At 51.3% G+C, this 18,119-nt stretch overlaps 6 protein-coding genes across 6 annotated transcripts; 4 read left to right on the top strand and 2 right to left on the bottom strand.

The window, feature by feature from the left end:
• Positions 1–613: 613 nt before the first annotated feature.
• BDV17DRAFT_288129 (uncharacterized protein) lies at positions 614–2,243 on the bottom strand (the record flags this gene model as incomplete). The annotated part of the gene is made up of 3 exons (XM_073761324.1): positions 614–1,228; positions 1,325–2,139; positions 2,201–2,243. The coding sequence occupies 3 exons, from the start codon at positions 2,241–2,243 to the stop codon at positions 614–616; spliced, it is 1,473 nt and encodes a 490-aa protein (XP_073618872.1).
• Positions 2,244–2,682: 439 nt separating this feature from the next.
• Positions 2,683–3,898, top strand: BDV17DRAFT_301064 (putative HAD superfamily hydrolase; the record flags this gene model as incomplete). Its single annotated transcript, XM_073764176.1, has 2 exons — positions 2,683–2,702; positions 2,762–3,898. The coding sequence occupies 2 exons, from the start codon at positions 2,683–2,685 to the stop codon at positions 3,594–3,596; spliced, it is 855 nt and encodes a 284-aa protein (XP_073618871.1). The 3' UTR covers positions 3,597–3,898.
• Positions 3,899–6,633: 2,735 nt separating this feature from the next.
• BDV17DRAFT_254786 (DDB1/RSE1 family protein) lies at positions 6,634–11,335 on the bottom strand. Its single transcript, XM_073756828.1, has 4 exons — positions 10,895–11,335; positions 8,642–10,715; positions 7,160–8,444; positions 6,634–7,102 (listed from the first exon to the last, which is right to left on the bottom strand). Exons 1-4 carry the CDS (start codon positions 11,136–11,138, stop codon positions 7,076–7,078), a joined length of 3,630 nt encoding a protein of 1,209 aa, XP_073618870.1. The 5' UTR covers positions 11,139–11,335; the 3' UTR covers positions 6,634–7,075.
• A 216-nt stretch (positions 11,336–11,551) lies between these two features.
• Positions 11,552–13,693, top strand: BDV17DRAFT_254778 (ubiquitin domain-containing protein DSK2). The gene is made up of 2 exons (XM_073756827.1): positions 11,552–12,280; positions 12,354–13,693. Exons 1-2 carry the CDS (start codon positions 11,801–11,803, stop codon positions 13,260–13,262), a joined length of 1,389 nt encoding a protein of 462 aa, XP_073618869.1. The 5' UTR covers positions 11,552–11,800; the 3' UTR covers positions 13,263–13,693.
• Positions 13,694–14,011: 318 nt separating this feature from the next.
• On the top strand, positions 14,012–16,557 carry BDV17DRAFT_214130 (transmembrane 9 family protein). The gene is made up of 5 exons (XM_073755479.1): positions 14,012–14,256; positions 14,321–15,645; positions 15,695–16,147; positions 16,218–16,438; positions 16,496–16,557. Exons 1-5 carry the CDS (start codon positions 14,172–14,174, stop codon positions 16,512–16,514), a joined length of 2,103 nt encoding a protein of 700 aa, XP_073618868.1. The 5' UTR covers positions 14,012–14,171; the 3' UTR covers positions 16,515–16,557.
• Positions 16,558–16,827: 270 nt separating this feature from the next.
• BDV17DRAFT_254773 (uncharacterized protein) lies at positions 16,828–18,083 on the top strand. The gene has a single exon (XM_073756826.1). It carries the CDS (start codon positions 17,589–17,591, stop codon positions 17,952–17,954), a length of 366 nt encoding a protein of 121 aa, XP_073618867.1. The 5' UTR covers positions 16,828–17,588; the 3' UTR covers positions 17,955–18,083.
• Positions 18,084–18,119: the final 36 nt, after the last annotated feature.

The following is an 18,119-nucleotide window of genomic DNA, read 5'->3' as shown; positions in this document are numbered from 1 at the left end:
AAGGGCGCCTTATACGAGTCCGAGCCCTTGCGGCTCCTCATGCGCAAGTTTACCAATACGCATACGAAGCACCTAATCAGAATTGTAGAGCTAAATGACCAACAAGTCTAGTGCCTTGTTCCAGCACAGAATTTGAGGCGTGGCCAAGAATGACATACCTCTCCTACTCCGTACAACGGCCGGGGCATCCCAACCCTGATTACCAACGTCGGGAGCAAGACGGCCGATAGTTTGCTGAAGCCCGAGAGCTCATTATAGACATGGTACTTGCGATCATTTTCTGGAGGTACGCCTTACTTCGCTTAGGGTAAAGGCTGCTGAACACCTGTGGGCAGTCCGTACCTCTGCTCTTGAGACCCTGATCGAGGTCGATGCATGGCCTCATCTTTTCTACGCGCTTTCTCCTTCACATTCGGTCATCTGCCTAAGCATCTAACTTTGTTTTTACCACAACTTCCCCCGACCTATCATCAAGATAACTTATCAGATAATTATAAGATGCGATGCGGCTTTTTCATCTTACCCTGGCTCCTTATAACCCTAATTCGCCTGCCAACCGACTAGATATTATTACATTAACATAAAACAATTAGCATACATCACAAGCCCCATCTTAACTCGCGATTTTATTTAGATTCTCATCGATCCTCGCAAGCTCATCTCTCACGAACGCCTCCTCATCCTCAGCACCGAGAACGCCAACCTGCCAACTCGCAGTGAGAGCCATATCCCCGCCCTTTCTCGTCACAACCGAGGAATTCAGCGGGCAGTTGGTTACATTCGCTGGCTGGGACATGATCATTCTTTCAATATCCCACTTTATCTCTCTCTTCTCAGCTTGCTCTCCAGAGCCAGGGCCAGAAGGTGACTTCGGCTTTGGCGTTGACGTTGAGGCTAGCGACGGGTCGAAAAGTACCGCATTGCTAATCTCATAGGAGGAGACTCGGTGCTGGCCTAATTTCTCTAAGAACCAAGGGCGGAATTTATTCAGGTATTTTAGGAGGCCGATGGGCTGGTCGACGAGTGTCGCAGATGATTCGGCGAGACGCTTTGTTGTCTTGCGGACAGCGTTCCAGAATGCAGGGTCGGAATTCAGATCCATGTCATGCTGGACTCTAGCTGAGACTTCAGAGACTGCTGAGACGCAGTTCACCATCATTTCGTCCGAGTAAGACGGTATCAGACCGCGAAGGTCAACGACGACCTGCCCGATGAAGTTGTCGACAGCCTAAGACTCAGATTCAGGTAGGGCACCGCTCAATGCATGCACGACAAGCTGGTTCAGCAAGCCGGTGAACTTCGCGCCTTGTTTTTCCCTGCAGACATCCAACACAGCATCCATCCTCTCGTGAGGGACAATCAAGATCGCTGCGCCCGTTCGAAAATCATCAGGATCATCAGGGTACTGCATCACCTCGCCCGTCCACCTCCCTTCCGTCACAGCCGGAGTCTGGAAATCGAACCACCGAGCCACGAATGCAGGCAGGTAAGCGCCAAACAGCGTAAGCAGGAGATACGACCAGGTAATCTTCACCACACAGGACTCCTCCAGCGACTTCGGTAACGGAAGCGGCTCCGGAACGATATAGTCTGCGCTACGATCATGAACCTGCTGCGCAACCCGTAAACCCTCCAAGAAGGTCCTATGAAAGACGAGACCTGATCGTCCGTCTCCGACGGAATGCGAATATGCGAGGATAATGTATACTCGGTCCTTCGTGTCCTTATCCTTCTCTCGTCTCGGTAAAGGAATCACAACGATCCTCCAGGGAGGAACACTCTCCACATCCACAAAGTTCTCATCGTGCGTCTTAACCAGGACGCGCCTCAACGCATCCATCTCATCGACACCGTCAGCGGCATCGTCATCCGGATAGACAATCCTAACATGCCTCCTCAAATCCACTCCCTCCTTCGGTCTCACCAACACCGGGTTCTCGGTATCCTGGTCCGTGATTGCGCTGCTCAGGATCGGATGCGCCGCGATGCACCATTTCATGGCCGGGAAGTACGATTCAGGATTCGTTAAGTCGAAGGGATCGGTATTGGTATCAATGTCGAGTGTGTATAGGCCTGTCATTGTGAGGGCGCGGTAAAAGCCCAGCGCGTGGCGGGTTATGTAACGGCGTTCGTTTTTGCCTAGTAGACGTTGCTCGAGTTAGGGCTATCTAGGGGGGATCCATGGTTGAGGTGAACTTACTCGCTGGACGGAGGACAACATGGTTGAGCTCAGGCTGAGACATGACGGTAGAAGGTGGAATAAAACTTGACTGAGCCCGTTGCGAATAGCGATCCTTCGCGAGTAAGTTGAATTTCGATAGCCCAGGTTTCCCTCAACGCTCTCCTTCAGGTTGCGTCGTAGGTAGGTGTTGTTCGACTTTATACCTCCAAATGGCGCCCCTGAACAGACGGCGACCAAACCAACCGTCTGACAACGTACTTTGACTCAGTAACAAAAGAGAGATTTTATCAGACGACGTCAACAACTTAGAATTCGTTGCAGCTCTTTTCTACCCATGACGGAGCAAACGGGCCCTCGCTAAGTCGGCCGAAACAGGCAAAAGCGGCGAAAATCGTCCCGGCGGCGGGAGCCGTCAACTGCTTCAACAAAAGTAGAGCTGGAAATATCTCAGCCATACAATCATTCTTTCCTCTATTTGCTGGAGTCAGCTTCCTTCCATGATGACTCCTCCTAAAGCAGAGTGAGTATCATATCCCCACCGAAGCCCAGCCTAGACATACCGAGCTAACAACCAGCCAGCGCCACCCGCCCCCCAATCCGCGCCTGCATCTTCGACTTGGACGGGCTCCTCATAAACACCGAAGAGATAATCACCGCATCTGTAAACAGTCTCCTCTCGAAATATGACCGCCCCCCACTCCCACGCACAATCCGAACCCAGCTCATGGGCGTTCCGGACTCAACGAACAGCGACGCGTTCCATGAGTGGGCTTGTCTCCCTATCACTCGCGAGCAGTGGAGGTTTGAGTGTTCTGAGGCGATGCGTAAGGGTTTCGAGGGGTGTTTGCCTATTCCTGGGGCTGAGAGGGTCCTGGAGTCCTTGAGTCGGGCTCGGAGTTCGTTTGCTGGGGAAAGAATTCAGTTAGCGTTGGCATCTAGCACAAAGAGCCGAAGCTATAAGTTGAAGACTTCCCTACCAGAAACGAAACGATTACTTGAGTTCATACCACCTGATAGACGGGTTCTTGGTGATGACCCGCGGATCCGAGAGGGGAGGGGGAAGCCCGCGCCTGATATATACCTGCTTGCGTTGCAGACGATTAACGCAGACCTGAACTTGAGTGATGGGCCTATCTTACCTAGGGAGTGCTTAGTCTTTGAAGATAGTGCTGTTGGTGTTGAGTCTGCGAGGCGCGCTGGAATGAGGGTTGTTTGGGTGCCGCATGAGGATGTGCTAGGTGAATATCAGGCTAGAGGGGAGGTGGAGTGTGTGCTTCCTGGGAGGGTGGGGTCGGCTGCAAAGGGGGTTGGAGGTGACGAGCAGTTAGGGGAGATTGGTGATGGTTGGGGCGAGGTCATACTAAGTTTGGAAGACTTTAAGTATGGTAAATATGGCGTCTATGTGCCAACTTAGGTGTTTGACTATACATCAGGGCTTTGTGGTTCTGTTTCGCCTGCATCTTTTTCTATTCGAAGAGATAGGAACAGCGGTTATCCAGCTATTGCTCTACAGAGAAATGAGCGCAGAGATGACTTTGAGTTAAGCCAACGAGGTTATATTTGAGATGTTTGACAAACGCCTTGGGGATGCAACCGAATAATCACACTGATCGTTGGCCAGGTCATTACTCGACGCACCATCTTTTAAAATTGTTAATCAGTCGTTTGCCATATGCATAAACGAGGACGTTGTTTTCCTCATTAAGATGCAAAGGGGCCCAGAACGCCCTCAGGAGCCCTACCGCACGGAAAAAGTCAAGAAAACCCCGTTAGAGCGGAGTAAAGCGTCCACTGCCATCCTTGGTTCTTTTTGCAAAGTGCGTGCCTCGCATAATTTCTTCCCATACGTAGTGTCATCAAGCTGCCTAGTTATGGCAATCAAAACACCTTAAGAAGCATCTCTCCGTCTAGGAGTGTTCCGGCGGCAAGCATCAAAAAAGCAATTTTCCCCGTGCCATTGATTGCATGCGGTTGATTTGCTGCGAATGTAATCGTAGTCGCGAATTGCCAATGCAAACTGACGTTGACGATTCCGAAGAAAAAAAATAGGGGAGGGGTTTCTTTCCAGCATCATCCGTGAGAGCGAATAATTTCCCCAGAAGCCCTTCCCTTATATCAAAAGTAATAGCAGAGGCTCTGAAGACAAGGCCACCTGGGGCGACTGTAACCAAGGGCAGCTTGCTACCATAATTGTCGATGTTGCAGACAATGATGGGCCCATAACGATTGGTTTCAGGGTTGGTATTTGCTTCGCACAAAGAGGAATGTTTTCGGTGCCCAACCAACCCCCTCGTGCGGTCACACTGAGTGAAACAAGATGTCCCTCGGGACAGTCGGCAACATCCACCACGCGCGATCCATTCTCTGTTCTGGTGGATGCCGAAGAATCCGTCGCCTCTGTCGCCTATTTAGGTTGAGGAGGGTCGCCACACATAGAGGCTCATCGGTTGGCACCCTGGTGGTTCGAAACCTCAAGGCGGATATAACCCGCTGCAAAGCATCGGTAGAGCTTGCAGAACCCATTCTGAAGCCTCGGAGGCTTAGGTATTCTATCTGTGTGTTATTCGCTAGTTCGCTATCGCGATCTATATTCTTATCTTCCCAAAATTTGTAGTAATATGAGTCAAGGTTACATGCAGTGCCGTGGAATTGAAAGAAGAGTTCATGAGCGAGAGCTCCTTCCTGATATGTCCATAGGAACCCATTCCAGGGTGAATATAAGATTCGCATTAGGACTTATTTCTGAGCTATCATGCGAAAGTAACCAGGAGTCGAGGACCAAGACCGCGCTTGCCCTCTCATACACCCAGCGCATGTGGCTAATTGCGGCATGCTGAGCCTCGCTTTCACCCGCAGAGTCCGGTAGAACACGGAGGGTGTCAATCCAGAGATATTTCGAGCTTGGAAATTTCTGGGATAATTTTCCTATCTTGTTTGGAAGGAAAGTAAATTGGCAAGATGGAAGAGCATTTCGGGGGACGTTTCCAAGCCATGTGCGAAATTGCGATGAACGGTTTGTTGGTTCTGAGGCTGGATCTAAGCCGATGATGTCCAGTACTTGGCTGTCAGAACTGGATTCCATACGGACAACCGGTACTTCACCACTCAGTAATAGATTAGCAAGAGTATCCAGCTCAACCACGGTTTCTGGACAATGCCCGTCACATTTTGGACGATTCTTGGTTCTGTAGGTATCACATCCGACAACACTCGAGAGTGACAACGTATCTGCGTGCAATGGTCCTCCTCATGGTCACTATCGCCTGAATGGCTTGTCTGATGAAGTACAGTGGGACATGGCCGCTCCATATTCAACATGAACAAGCACCCTGCGGTCCCGAGGCTATTAACAAGCGGCATTATCTCAGATGGACACCAGCCAGCTTGCCTGAACTTGGCCCAAATAACGCTTGGCACACAACAGACCACCTGATGGCGTCGCTGATTGCTGTACACAGGATAGGAACAGATCATTTCCACCAAAAGAACTGTAGACAGGGTGACTTCGGGATCTTGGGAATCTGGGGGCAAAGCTTCTTTGATGAAGGTTAACAAATCACTTTCAAGTTCAGCCCTGCATGTCACCTGCAAATTACCACTGAAAGAATCGAGCATTTTTACGACAGTTAGCTATTTCTAGAACCATCTTATCCGAGATTCCTCCTTTAGGTGGATTATTCTTGATGTAACTTGTAAGTCCTTTGCCGGGTAGGAGCATCATCCTGGGATTATCAGGATCTTCTTCAACGAATTTCTTGATGTCAATACCTGGACCAAGGCAAATATCCAGGATTCCAAAATAGAGACGTCTTCGGAGAAAGGCCTTGAGCTCGGGTGAAGGCTCCTCAAACAGCTTCTGCCACTCAGGAAACGTCCGCCTGCGTCAACCCTGGCGTTCGGGGTACGTTGCAAAATCGCCGCCATCGTAGCCAGTCAAACTCAAGGCAGGCATCTTCAGAGAGTAATTCCCCACTGGGTTTCGCGGCATGGGTATGTGATCCGTATCGTAAGTACCAGCGAAATCGTGTGCAGGTCGACCGGGAAGGGAGGTATCGGGCCCGCGGCGTTTGCGTTCCCGTAGGGAGTAGAAAGTCCTGGGTAGGAGACTTTTAGTTGTCAGTAGGCTCTCTATTCAGCAACAGACTAGTGTCAAGCTAGGAGCCCTGGACTATACGATCAGATGGCGTCTGCGCCAGGCCCTACGAAGCAGATAGTACTAGTGCTTGTCAGATACTGGCAGATACTGGCCATCTTCAATCTTCTCTCAAGATCAACCCCACAAAGTGGAGCTTATTGCCCCATGATGCTGCAACGCTGCTTGAAGTTCAACAACTTGGCGGGAATGAATGAGCACGATTAAGTACTCGACCCAACCACGCTCTCCAATAGAATAGACCAAAGACATACGAACACCAAAAAAATACGACCAGAAACACTCCGTAGAACTTAAAGACAGAGATAATAATAAAGATATTTGATTCCCTACAAGCATAAGATAAAATAAATTGTCCCAACTATAAATTACGATCATACCCGTAGCAAGCAGGTAAAATCGTACTCAAAGATCGTTGACGGCGAAGCCTTCTTCTTGTCTCGTACAGCGCCCCAGGTAAGGTATAATACACGGGTGGGCTGCATCCAGCTCAAGATCAACTGAGGAGGGCAGAGGACCGAGCGAGGCAGGAGACATTCCTCAGAGGGTTCAAAGTGCAGTGAGGCCTACGAATGGTGCAGCTGCGGTTGTTGAAGATGCTGCTTTACGTGGCTGTTGCGGTCTACTCGGACAGACCATGGAAGAGGTGGTATACAATTAGATTTGTAGGGTAGTAGAATCAAGATATCGGTGGACCGTGCCAGTGTCCCGTCCGTCAACGCCGCATTCGCTCGTGGAAATCAGTATGCAACTCTTGTTCGCATGTCCTGGATGAGGTTAGCATGTGGCGTCGAAGGAGGAAAGGGAAAGCATGGGAAACGTACCGAAATCTTTCGCTCAATTTCTCTGACTGAGCGATCCAATTCCGCTGCGATTTGCATCTTGGTATCATTAGACAGGAGGAAGTACATCTCGCACAAGTCCCCGTCGATAACCCCCTTCACGGGTGCGTAGTAGCTTCGGTAGATGAGGTGGTCTCGTCCGGCAAGCGGCGGACAGGTCGACGCCAGTTGCATCTCCAGGCTTTGGAAGAAATCAACATCCTCTCGGCCAACGAATGGTACGAGCATTCCGATCGTGCCTTGGAATCCTGTCCACACAAGGATGTCGCGACCACCAGCGACAAGCTGGGTTTTGTGCAGACTGGTGGGGATATCCTGGGTAAATACGTGGATCATCAATTCGAGACGATTCGGCGTGCCCTGGAGATATCCGCGGTCGTGTATCAAATGAGCACCCGAGCCCTCCTCGTCTGCCTCATCTGAAATCTTCTTGGGGCATCTGACCAACCACAGGTTTCCAAACTTGTCACCTCCTGCCGTCGTCTCGTAATCCACCATCGTCGTCGCCGTGGTCCAGCGAGGGATAGAATCATCCACAAACGGAATCAATACGTTCTCTTGGTACTTGTATACAACGTACATGACACTCTCGCGGACATCGCTAACGACGATTCGACTGCCTTGCGTTTGAAGGCCGACAATGGCTTTCGGAGCAACAATGGCCTGGCATTTTCGAAGCAATTGCTTCATACCCAGATCGTAAATGCGGAGAACAGGCCCGACACCGGCCACTAGACGGCCTTGGAAGCCAAGCAGCGCAAGGGGAGGCTCCTCGACTTTGGTTTTGTGGATGAATTCAAGCTCCTTCCCATCCTCTTGGAAACGGTAGATGTGAATGTACCCTCCGGTAGACGAAGGTGGGTTGACCGCCATATCTTTGGCAGTTCCGACCACCAAGAACGTTTCATCGTCCTGGCTGGTAAACGGCACGGCAGCGACACTGACGGCCGCTTCATTTTCTTCAAGTTCTATTGTTGCGATGACTGATTTGGCCTCCAGTGGGTCGACCACTTGAATGCAAGAAGCCCAGTGACCTGTACCGCGAGGGTATCCGAAATCTTCCGGAGGCAGGACCGTGGAATCACCACCGCGAGACGTAGAGTCTTCAAGCAGCCGTGTCCGCGTTGCCGGTGATAGAACGTTGTTGTCTGCCTCGATCACATAGAATAGCGGCTGCTCGGGATGCTTGAGGAAGCGACGGGGTGTGTATGCAAGGGGAATAGACTGCTGCAACATGTTGTTGTCCAGTTTTTCAATGGAAAATATCCTAATTGCCTATGTCAGTAATTGATCACTAAATGTGATTGACAAGTGCATAACAAGTGAAGTAGGTGCGATCTCAGTAGGAACAATTGGAGTATAGAAAGAATTTATGATCCACATGGTAGTTCAGGGATAATTCCGTTTTCATCATACGATCGCAAAGGGTGGGGATAACTCAAAATGGGAAATGAGGCTACATACCTGAGGTTCTGTCCCTGGATACCCACCATACCCTCAACGCACTGTTCACTCGAGAAGTTCCAGCCCCATTCGAGTCCGACATAATCGAGTGGCGTAAGCATGAAACCCTTGGTCTGGGTATCAGAATAACCCAGCCAGGGACGCGAGCTTAGGGCAAGCACCGCCGTCTGTCCTGTTACGGAGACTTGGAATAATTTGACGGCTTTGGAGCCCAAAAATCGAGTTCGCGTGTCGGATAGTTCGCCCGTTACTTCGTCGAGGGCCGTTCGTAGATAGACACCAGAGTGAAGACCAATGTGAAGGTACAGAGTGGTCCCGCCAGAGCTAGAGTCGGCCATTGGAATGATGTTGAGCGCTGATGGTGCAGCAGTTAAGGCTTGGACCGATTTGTTCTCCAGGGTCGAGTCTGGATCTAGACTGAGGATGCGAACGGTTGAATCGTCGCAACCGACAGCTAGGAATGAGCTTCGGATGCGACCTTCCGGTACCTCGCCTAAGCTGAGACAAGTCACAGTCCCAGTCATCTGTCGCCGTTCATCATATTCAGCGAGAGACCCGTCGGCATCCAGTTCAAAGTACACAATCTCGCCAGAGCTGAGCGCGACTGCAACCTGGCGCTCGTTTGTCGCGGCGGCCACGATAGAGCGGTGTTGCGGTGCCGGCCACTCATTTACTCGCCGATCGGCGAGGATGTGACGGATACCGCGAGGGTGGATCTGAATGAGCGAATCTTCACCAAGCTGCTGAACAGCTAGAGTAGGTGCCGAAGACAGAAAGCCAGTGTCGGTTACTTCTTCTACTGTTTCTCCGATGCTAAGTACGAGGGTGCCGTTGGCGAACGACAGCACAATGTAAGCATCAAATTCGTCAGCTCTAGTCAACTTCGTCGTCCAGACCGCCGATGGGACACTAGGGAGCTCCGACTCAACGATCTCAGAAACTTCCAGTCCATGCTTCAGTGTCCGAAAAGTACTCCGAGCTCCTGTGCCAGATACGGTGAAGATCTGGGGAGCGTCGTCGTCGGAGAGGTTGACAACCTTGCTATCAATCAACGGGTTGAGAGAGTTGATGGACTCCACCAGGTTGAGATTCTCCGCGCCCCTCGGTTGGAAGTAGACGGGGTCATAGGAAGCTGTAGGGTCTGCTGAGAAGTTGTCACTGCTAAACTCAGTTTCTTCATCATCATCGCCAAGTTTCTCAAATTGGTAGAAATGATGGTTCCCACCCTCGCCGGCGACGTAAAGGAAACCACTCTTGAGAATCAGCAGGCTCGAAGCTAAAGGCACTGTATCAAAATACTTGATTTTCAGGCCCTTCACTTCTCCGGTGAGCTGCCCGTTGTCATCCTCGACCATATCAAGCGTGAGTTTGAAGAGATCTCCATCCTCGGTTTGAAGAAGGAAGAAAAAGGCGCCACGCATCTTATGCATAACACCGGCGGTGATGCATCGCTTGCGCTCTGGGTTTTCCATTGCGCCTTGTCGGCGAGGAATAGGCACCCTGAAGGCATCTTGGTTCGAGTGGCGGTAGGTAATGTTGTCTTCTGCGCAGACAAGGACACCACTCGGACCATCGGCTCCACCAGGGACTTGGAAGAGCATCGATGATGTGCGGTCAACGGGGTCCGCCCATTTCCGGACAACATGGTTCAAACCAAGATCGAGCTCATAATAAACCAGAAGTTTTTCAATCTCGTCATAGGCTCGACCTGTCGGATCCTGGTCGGACTCAGAATAGTCCACCTCAAGAGCAGCAAAGACGGGGTTTTCATACCCAGCATCCAGCGCAATGATGGAAAACACCAAGGTCTGTGGCTTATGCGCTTCCAGCGGAGATGATATCGTAAGCTCGGCCTGCGAGTTCCGATTCAGGACATAAACAAGTTTGTTCTTCTCCACCGACGCGATGATACAAGCGCGACCCTTTGGGTCGACTGCCAGATACTGGCCTGGGACAACACGACGCACGCCCGACTTGCCAAAGGTCTCAAGGTGAATCCGGTTGAACCGATTCTGCGAAGGCACGTACTCGATGATGGTAATGCGCCCCGAGTCCGAGCCAATAATTATGTAATCTATAAGCAGTTCTCAGCACTGTTTCAATTTCAGGCCATGAGCGTCCACTTCGCTGACCAGGGCACGTCCCGCCTCCGAGGAGGCTCGTTCGGTAATGAGGGATCATGTTACCCGGGGAGCTTGACGAATCACTAAAATGATCTTGGAATTTCGCTGACAGGGAGACGTAAAAACATACCTTTGTTACTTCCAGCCAGCCTAAATGCAGCCAGTGTCCGGATGATACCGAAAACATCCTGAGAGTATAGCGCGATGACCTTGCCCTGTGTGGGATCGGGACGGTGGATGGTCAGCTTTGACCCGGACGCTGTGACAATCTGCTGTTCCTTGGTTCCCGCAAACTGGCCTAAGATAGCCTGAGTAATCGCAGTCGGCGGCTGGATCGTCAAAGAGTACATGAACATATGCGAAGTGGTAGCCATGGTGGGTGACGAGGCCGTCGCGGCTCGACTGGACCAGCAAGACTAGCTGTTGTTTTACGACGCGATTGCATCCAATATCGGGTGACTCTATGATGAGAACACTCCCATTGCTGCAAAGGGAGCCAGCAAGTCGGAGGACACCCGAGCACGAGATATCCTCAAGAGAGAAGGGGAAGCTTGCGAGCTGGAAGCTTGTCGTGATAAGAGGACGCGAAGGTGAAAAATTGCTGTGTGGAGCTCCGGCTGAGGTCAAGCTGCGTGTTTGCTCTGTTTGTCTTGCACGTGATTGCACCATACAGCATCATACAGGCCGTAACAATACAGCCGACCTCACTAAGGCAGCAGGCAATAATACGCGAAATCCCGAGACAGCCGCAGCTCCTCTCTAGTAGGAGTCCGTACCTTCATGACGATGGGGTTCTGCGCGCTTCTGTCTGTCTGGGCTCGATTGCGGTGACTTCGCCATTGTTAGTTTACAGGCTTCTTCCTGGCATCTCATCTCATATTCTCTCCCGACACTCTCCTACAATTTTTCCTCTTCCGCTCTCTCAAGCAACGCTGTCCATCTCTCCAAGGTCCAACTTAAGTGACGTGATCCTACTGCTTCTGCCTCGGACCCCTCCACTACTCGCCCCTCTTCAACACCGACCTCACCTATTATCATGGCTGACGATACCGCCCCGGCGGACGATTCGCCCATCACCTTCAGCGTCAAGGCTTCCAACGATGCGAAATTCACTCTCACATTACCTCTCTCAACGCCAGTATCAGAGTTGAAGGAGAAGCTTTCTTCGTCAGAATATGCCGACACGCCCGCAGAGCGCCAACGCCTGATCTATTCCGGCAGGGTGCTCAAAGACAACGACACATTGGCCACTTACAAGATAAAAGACGGACACACCATTCATCTGGTAAAGAGTGCTGCCAGCAACCTACAGCAACGTTCGGCCCCTGGTGCCCAGAGTTCAACAACTACCTCCACGCCCGATGGTAGCGCCACCCCGGCGTCCACCGGTGTCCCAGGTGTCCCAACGAATTTCGCCGCCGGCACAGGGAACGACCTTCTTGCTGGCTTGACCGGCGGGCGTTTTGCTGGGTTTGCAAATCTTCCAGGTGCTGGCATGTTTGGTCCAGATGGCGGAGTACGTAATCTCTAAACTAATAATACCCCATGCCTCATTGTCGCGAGAATGTACTAACCCCGCGAATCTTCAGATGGGCGCTCCTCCTAACGCCGAGTCGATGCTCGAGATGCTCGAGAACCCCCAAATGCAATCCATGATGACCGAGGCTCTATCGAACCCAAACATGATCGACATGATGATACAGTCGAACCCCATGCTGCGCGATATACCCGGAGCTCGCGAAATGCTGCAGAGTGAGCAGTTCCGTCGCACGATGACGGACCCTCAAACTCTACGTAACATGCTTGAGATGCAACGATTAATGGGGCCATTGGGCGGTAGAGGTGGTGGAAGTGCTTTCCCTGCCCCGGGGGTTACCAACACAACTCCCGAAGAGAACAGAGATACGCAGAACAACAGTGGGGCTAATGCTACCCGGAATCCGCCGCCTTTCAACCCTTTCATGCCTCAGGGCCTCGGCGCTGGCAATCCGTTCGCAGCTCTTTTTGGAGGTAACCAGGGTATGGGTGCTGGTGCGAGCGCTGGCCAGACCGGTGCCTCGCAAACAGAGTCAGGAGGAACAACCGGAAGTGACGCTACCGCAGGGGGTCAGCCTGCGCCGAACGCGCCAAACCCCTTCAGCTTGCTAAACCCTTCTCTATTCGGCGGTCAAGGTGGCCAAGGGGCCATCAATCCTTTCAATCCAGAACAGAATCCATTCCTCCGCAACCCTCAGCTTATGGAACAAATGATGCAAAACATGGGTGGTCAGGGTGGTGAAGGTGGTGCTGCCAATCCTTTCGCGTCATTGTTCGGAGGTGTTCCTGGCTTCGGCAGTCCGGCTCCGCAGGATAACAGACCACCAGAAGAAAGATATGCCGACCAACTGCGCCAACTCAACGATATGGGCTTCTTCGAGTTCGAACGCAACATTGAGGCACTTCGTCGATCAGGGGGCAGTGTGCAAGGCGCGGTGGAGTACCTGCTGAGCCAGCCCTGAATTTTCTAATTCCATAGTTCATCGAGGTAATTGCCGGTTTCCAGCGGTTTCAATGGCACTTTTGCGTTCATCATGGTTGCGGCTGGATGAGGAGGTTTCTCCTGTAACAATAATTTCCCTTGATAATTCGTAGAAAGGACGCTATGGTGTGCTCGTTTTCTCAAATCGACTCTTCGGCCAGAGGGTTGCGTCTTCAAGATAATTACTATGCAGACGTTGCAGGCTGAACGTGGTGATGGATGTAAAATATATATTCGCTCTATGGGGAATCAACAACTTGACCAAAATAACCCACACTTCAGACGGCAAAAGAGAAAAAGCTGACATGTTGATGGTTAATTGAGCTGATCATAGTTTAACTAAGTAAGATTGCAAATGCCCAGTGTTCAATGTAGGTAGTCATGAGCTGCACCTGCAGGGACAGTCAGTTGTTGAGTTATTGGTCGTTGGCGGCTCTGGAATGTGAGACAAGACTCTCGGCCTCGCCAAGTCTCGACCCCGACCTACAACATCCCTTCACCTTTCACCCTGATCAACTCATTATTCTGCTTCGCAAGCAGTAATTTGTTGTCAAGTCCGCTCGTTTGAGGTTTAAAATCTTGTCTTTTGTGCTTAAAACAATTTTGTCATTGCATCTCGATTCTTCGAGAATTCGATCTATTCCTTCGAACTGCGTTGCTTTCTGGCTGGTTTCCAGGAACCACCACCAACTACTTTCCCTCGCCTACCTATTTTACTGATTCCCTTTGCTCAGAGGAAGCTGCGCTCTCTGGCAATCGATCTTATCTGATTAGTGGGTGGTATTCTATAAGGCGTTCTTAGTTTGGGATACCCTCCGCCTACTACCGCCACGTTGACCGATACTTGACCCGGAGTCCTCGACAATTGCCGTCTTCGTTCTCGTCAACGATGGGGCTGCGATGGCTCAGCTATCCGCTGAATTTGTCACTTTGGATATTGCTAATCTCCTGCACCCATGCGTTCTACTTACCCGGTTCGCTACACCCCCGGCACCCATCACTAGTGACTTCGATACTGACGCGTTTTCACCGGAATAGGCTACTCGATCAAACGGTATAGCGACGATGAATCGATCCCACTCCTTGTGAACAAAATATTCTCAGACCATACGCAACTTCAATATGCCTACTTCGACCTGCCCTTCGTATGCCCCCCCAGCGGACGCGCGCATGGTGGATCGCCCTTTGGTTCCGGACAGAGCGTATCGCAGAATCTAGGTGAAATCCTTCGCGGTGACCGAATAATGACATCTGACTTCGAGCTTCATATGGGCAAAAATGCGGAATGCCGCGCGCTGTGCACACGGGAGATCGGACGCCAGGATGTCAAATGGGGACGACAGCTCATTCGGGAAGGCTATGTCGCAGAATGGATCGCCGACAATTTGCCTGGGGCAACGAGCTTCGTGACCGTCGACCGGCGCCGGAAATACTATGCATCAGGCTTTAAGTTGGGATATCAAGAGTTCTCACCCGTCGACGGCAAACAGCGCTACTACATCAACAACCATTTCACCATTGTGATCCGTTGGCGCTCAGCACCGGAAGGAGGCAAGGTCGTCGTTGGTTTCGAAGTATACCCGAAAAGTATCCGCGCCCAGGACCATGGGGTGGATGGCTGTCCTGCCCACGTCCATGAGGAGCATGAAGGTCTTGAGCTCTACATCCCGCCCAACATCGAACATCTCCGAGAGAAGTATCCAGGCTCATCGTATCTACCGGAAGATGATGATTTTGATGACGGAGCTACCTTGAAGATCCCGGTCACTTATTCAGTTTATTTCAAGGAAGCCAACGACATTGAGTGGTCGAGTCGCTGGGACCTTTACTTCAGCAAGCAGGACGACAGCTCGATGACACATTGGTTGGCCGTCCTTAACTCGTTGACAATTTCCGGCGTGTTGGGCGTGGCGGTCTATGTTATTTGGAACAGGACTGTCCAGGGAGACGTTAAAGGCCGCGGCGATGGAGCGATTGATGACACTAAAGCGAGGAGAGCTGGCTCGAAGAAAGAGGGTCTTTTGGACCATCCGTCGGATGTTGAGCGGGAGGCGGATATCGATTCTGATGATGAAGGCGTGGATGATGTGAGCGGCTGGAAACTTCTTCACGCCGACGTATTTCGGGTGCCGGAGTTCAGCGGACTCCTTGCGCCTTTGATCGGTTCCGGGATGCAACTCTTGTTCATGGCTTCTGGCTTACTGATTCTCAGTTGCTTGGGAATTTTGAATCCGAGCTTCCGAGGAGGGTTTGTGAGCGTCGGTATGGGCTTGTTCGTCTTTGCTGGAGTCTTCTCTGGATACTTCTCGGGAAGACTGTATAAAACCTTTGGCGGGGTGAGCTGGCGGAAAAACACATTGATTGTAGGTGGCATATCCTCAATATTGTCCCGATCTTCGCTGACATGATCAGACTGCTCTCTTCTTTCCCGGACTGACATTCTGCCTCGTTTTCATCCTGAATCTCTTCGTTTGGGCGCAAGCATCCAGCACTGCGATCCCGTTCGGCACATTGATTGGAATCGTGTCCCTTTGGCTCTTGATTCAAGTTCCATTGGTGTACGCCGGCAGCTGGTATGGGTTCATGCGAGCCAAGCCATGGGAGCATCCCACCAAGACATCCTCAATTGCACGCCAGATCCCCCCGCAACCCTGGTATTTGCATAGTGTTCAGGGAACTATGCTCACGGGCTTAGCTCCATTCGCAGTCCTGTTCATTGAACTCCTCTTCGTGTTCAAGAACTTGTGGCAGGACAAGAGTGGGTACTATTACGTGTTTGGGTTCCTGAGCGCTGTGACAATGATCCTGATTATCACGGTCAGCGAGGTGACGATCATTGCAACGTACAGCCAGCTCTGCGCCGAGGTAAGCCACCTAACTCCTGAGAGTCAGATAACAGCTCGAGCGCAAACTAACGAGCCATGAACGATAATAGAACTACCACTGGTGGTGGCAGAGCTTTCTCACGGGTGGAAGCAGCGCCTTCTGGGTTTTCGCGTACTGCATCTGGTACTACTATTTCCACCTGCACATCACAGGCTTCGTTTCAAGCCTGCTGTTTTTCAGCTATAGTTTCCTGGCTTGTGCTGTGTACGGTTTGTTAACGGGGACGGTTGGATTTCTAACGGCGTACGCGTTCATCCGTCGTATTTATAGGTAAGTCGCTCGGGCGACCTTAAGACTGTCTGGGGACGTCCAAGCTAACCCAAACAGTTCTGTCAAGGTAGATTAAGTTACCTGGGTCCGTATCACCTCGCCCTCGGGCCTGGACCTTCGAGCAACGACGCGCCGACCCGGCCTTCTCCTGAAGCTACTAGCTATTGTGGGGCGCCGCCTCGTCCTTTTGAGATGTTCGTTTCCTTTCTATCCTTGGACATCACCGTACTTTGTGCTCTGTAAAGCTCCCCACTTAGATTTTTGTGCTTGGTGTGGCTGGTGCTGTGGACAGTAGAGTATATACTTTGAAACTTAGCGGGAGTCAAGCAGCGATTTAGCATTTCAATAACGTTAAAAACATCTTCAAACCAGTATCGGCTTAATCTGATTAAAACTCCGCGCGGCTCCTAACTTAGCCTGAAGCGACCTAACCTTATTTACCACGTGAAGCTGAACTCACTCTGTTCTGGATCCGGAGACTTTAGAGTTTAGAGGGCAAGAGGTCTGGCCACAGTCCACAACTGCCTGACGTCAGACCGACAGAATGCTGAGTGTGCTCCTATTCTATATGGCGTATCTAAGGGGTAGGAGTAGTACGCTTTGAGAAGAGTATATACGTACACTACGGGGTATCCTGTAGGCAGGAGTCAGGAGATAGACTACGTAGATAGTCAGAAGAAGAATGCGACCTTGACGATCAGACGATCAGACCGCTTCCACGTGAGTCTCTCGACTCTCGAGTCTCGAGGGAGAGGCCGCGAGTGCACCCACACTCCTACCTTCATTATTGTTTCGGACATCCAGCCTTGGAATCAGGATATCAATCCCGTGCTACCCCAGAGAACGGCAAAGACGGGACAATCCCGCAGCCGACCCGGAAAACGCAGCCGCTTGCCATGATTCTGTACTTGTGAGCTCAATGAGATGTCAGAGATGGTGCAATAATGCGGAGCTGAAGACAGAGTCACTCCTCCGTCAAGGCTCAAAAAACAAGACCAGATCTGCCAATCATCTGCCAATTATCTGAACTGCCACACAGTTCGTAAGATCTGACGTTGCCATAAAGCTGCGCCCAGCCCCTTGCACCAGGCCCGGTGGAAATGGCGCGATTGGTGGCTGAATTGGGATTGCGTGGGGATGAGAGGGATGTATGGATGGGCGATTGCGTGCTCGGGACGAACGATGGTGCCAGCGACGGTTGCTTTTCTCGGTGCGGAGCCGGAACTTAATGCTGACGGCAGTGCATGATGTCTGTACAGATAGTAGTGCTAGCTGCTCTAAGAGTATTGTAGTTTGTAGCGAGGTTGTCGTCTTGGAAAGGACGTGGTTAGTAGTTGTGTTGGTGGTGTTCTGTTCCAGAGAGTCGGTGGGCTACTGCACTCCGCATGGACAGCCATCGGGCCATCCACAACAATTGTGGAGTTTGAGCACGAGCTGCATGGACGAAACGGCACCATCGCGGTCAAGAGATGATTTGCCGGGGATTCTCCATGATCTTCAGGAGAGGAGCGGTTAAGTCGACACCAAAGCTGGAGGTGTCGTGCTTTAATTTTAGCGGGGATGGTGCCATCGACCCGCTATATTGTTGTCTGGAGGATGCGTCGAGACTGCCGCTGATTCTGTGACTCGACTGATCATTTGATTGATCAGTCATGAAGACAGTTGTTCTCTGAATTATCTG

This window comes from Aspergillus undulatus (genome assembly GCF_047715775.1).
Source record: "Aspergillus undulatus strain CBS 261.88 unplaced genomic scaffold BDV17scaffold_7, whole genome shotgun sequence".
In the NCBI taxonomy this organism is placed as follows: Eukaryota; Fungi; Ascomycota; class Eurotiomycetes; order Eurotiales; family Aspergillaceae; genus Aspergillus; species Aspergillus undulatus.
The sequence above is the reverse complement of the archived record's forward strand: the minus strand, read 5'-3'. Positions and strand labels throughout refer to the sequence as shown.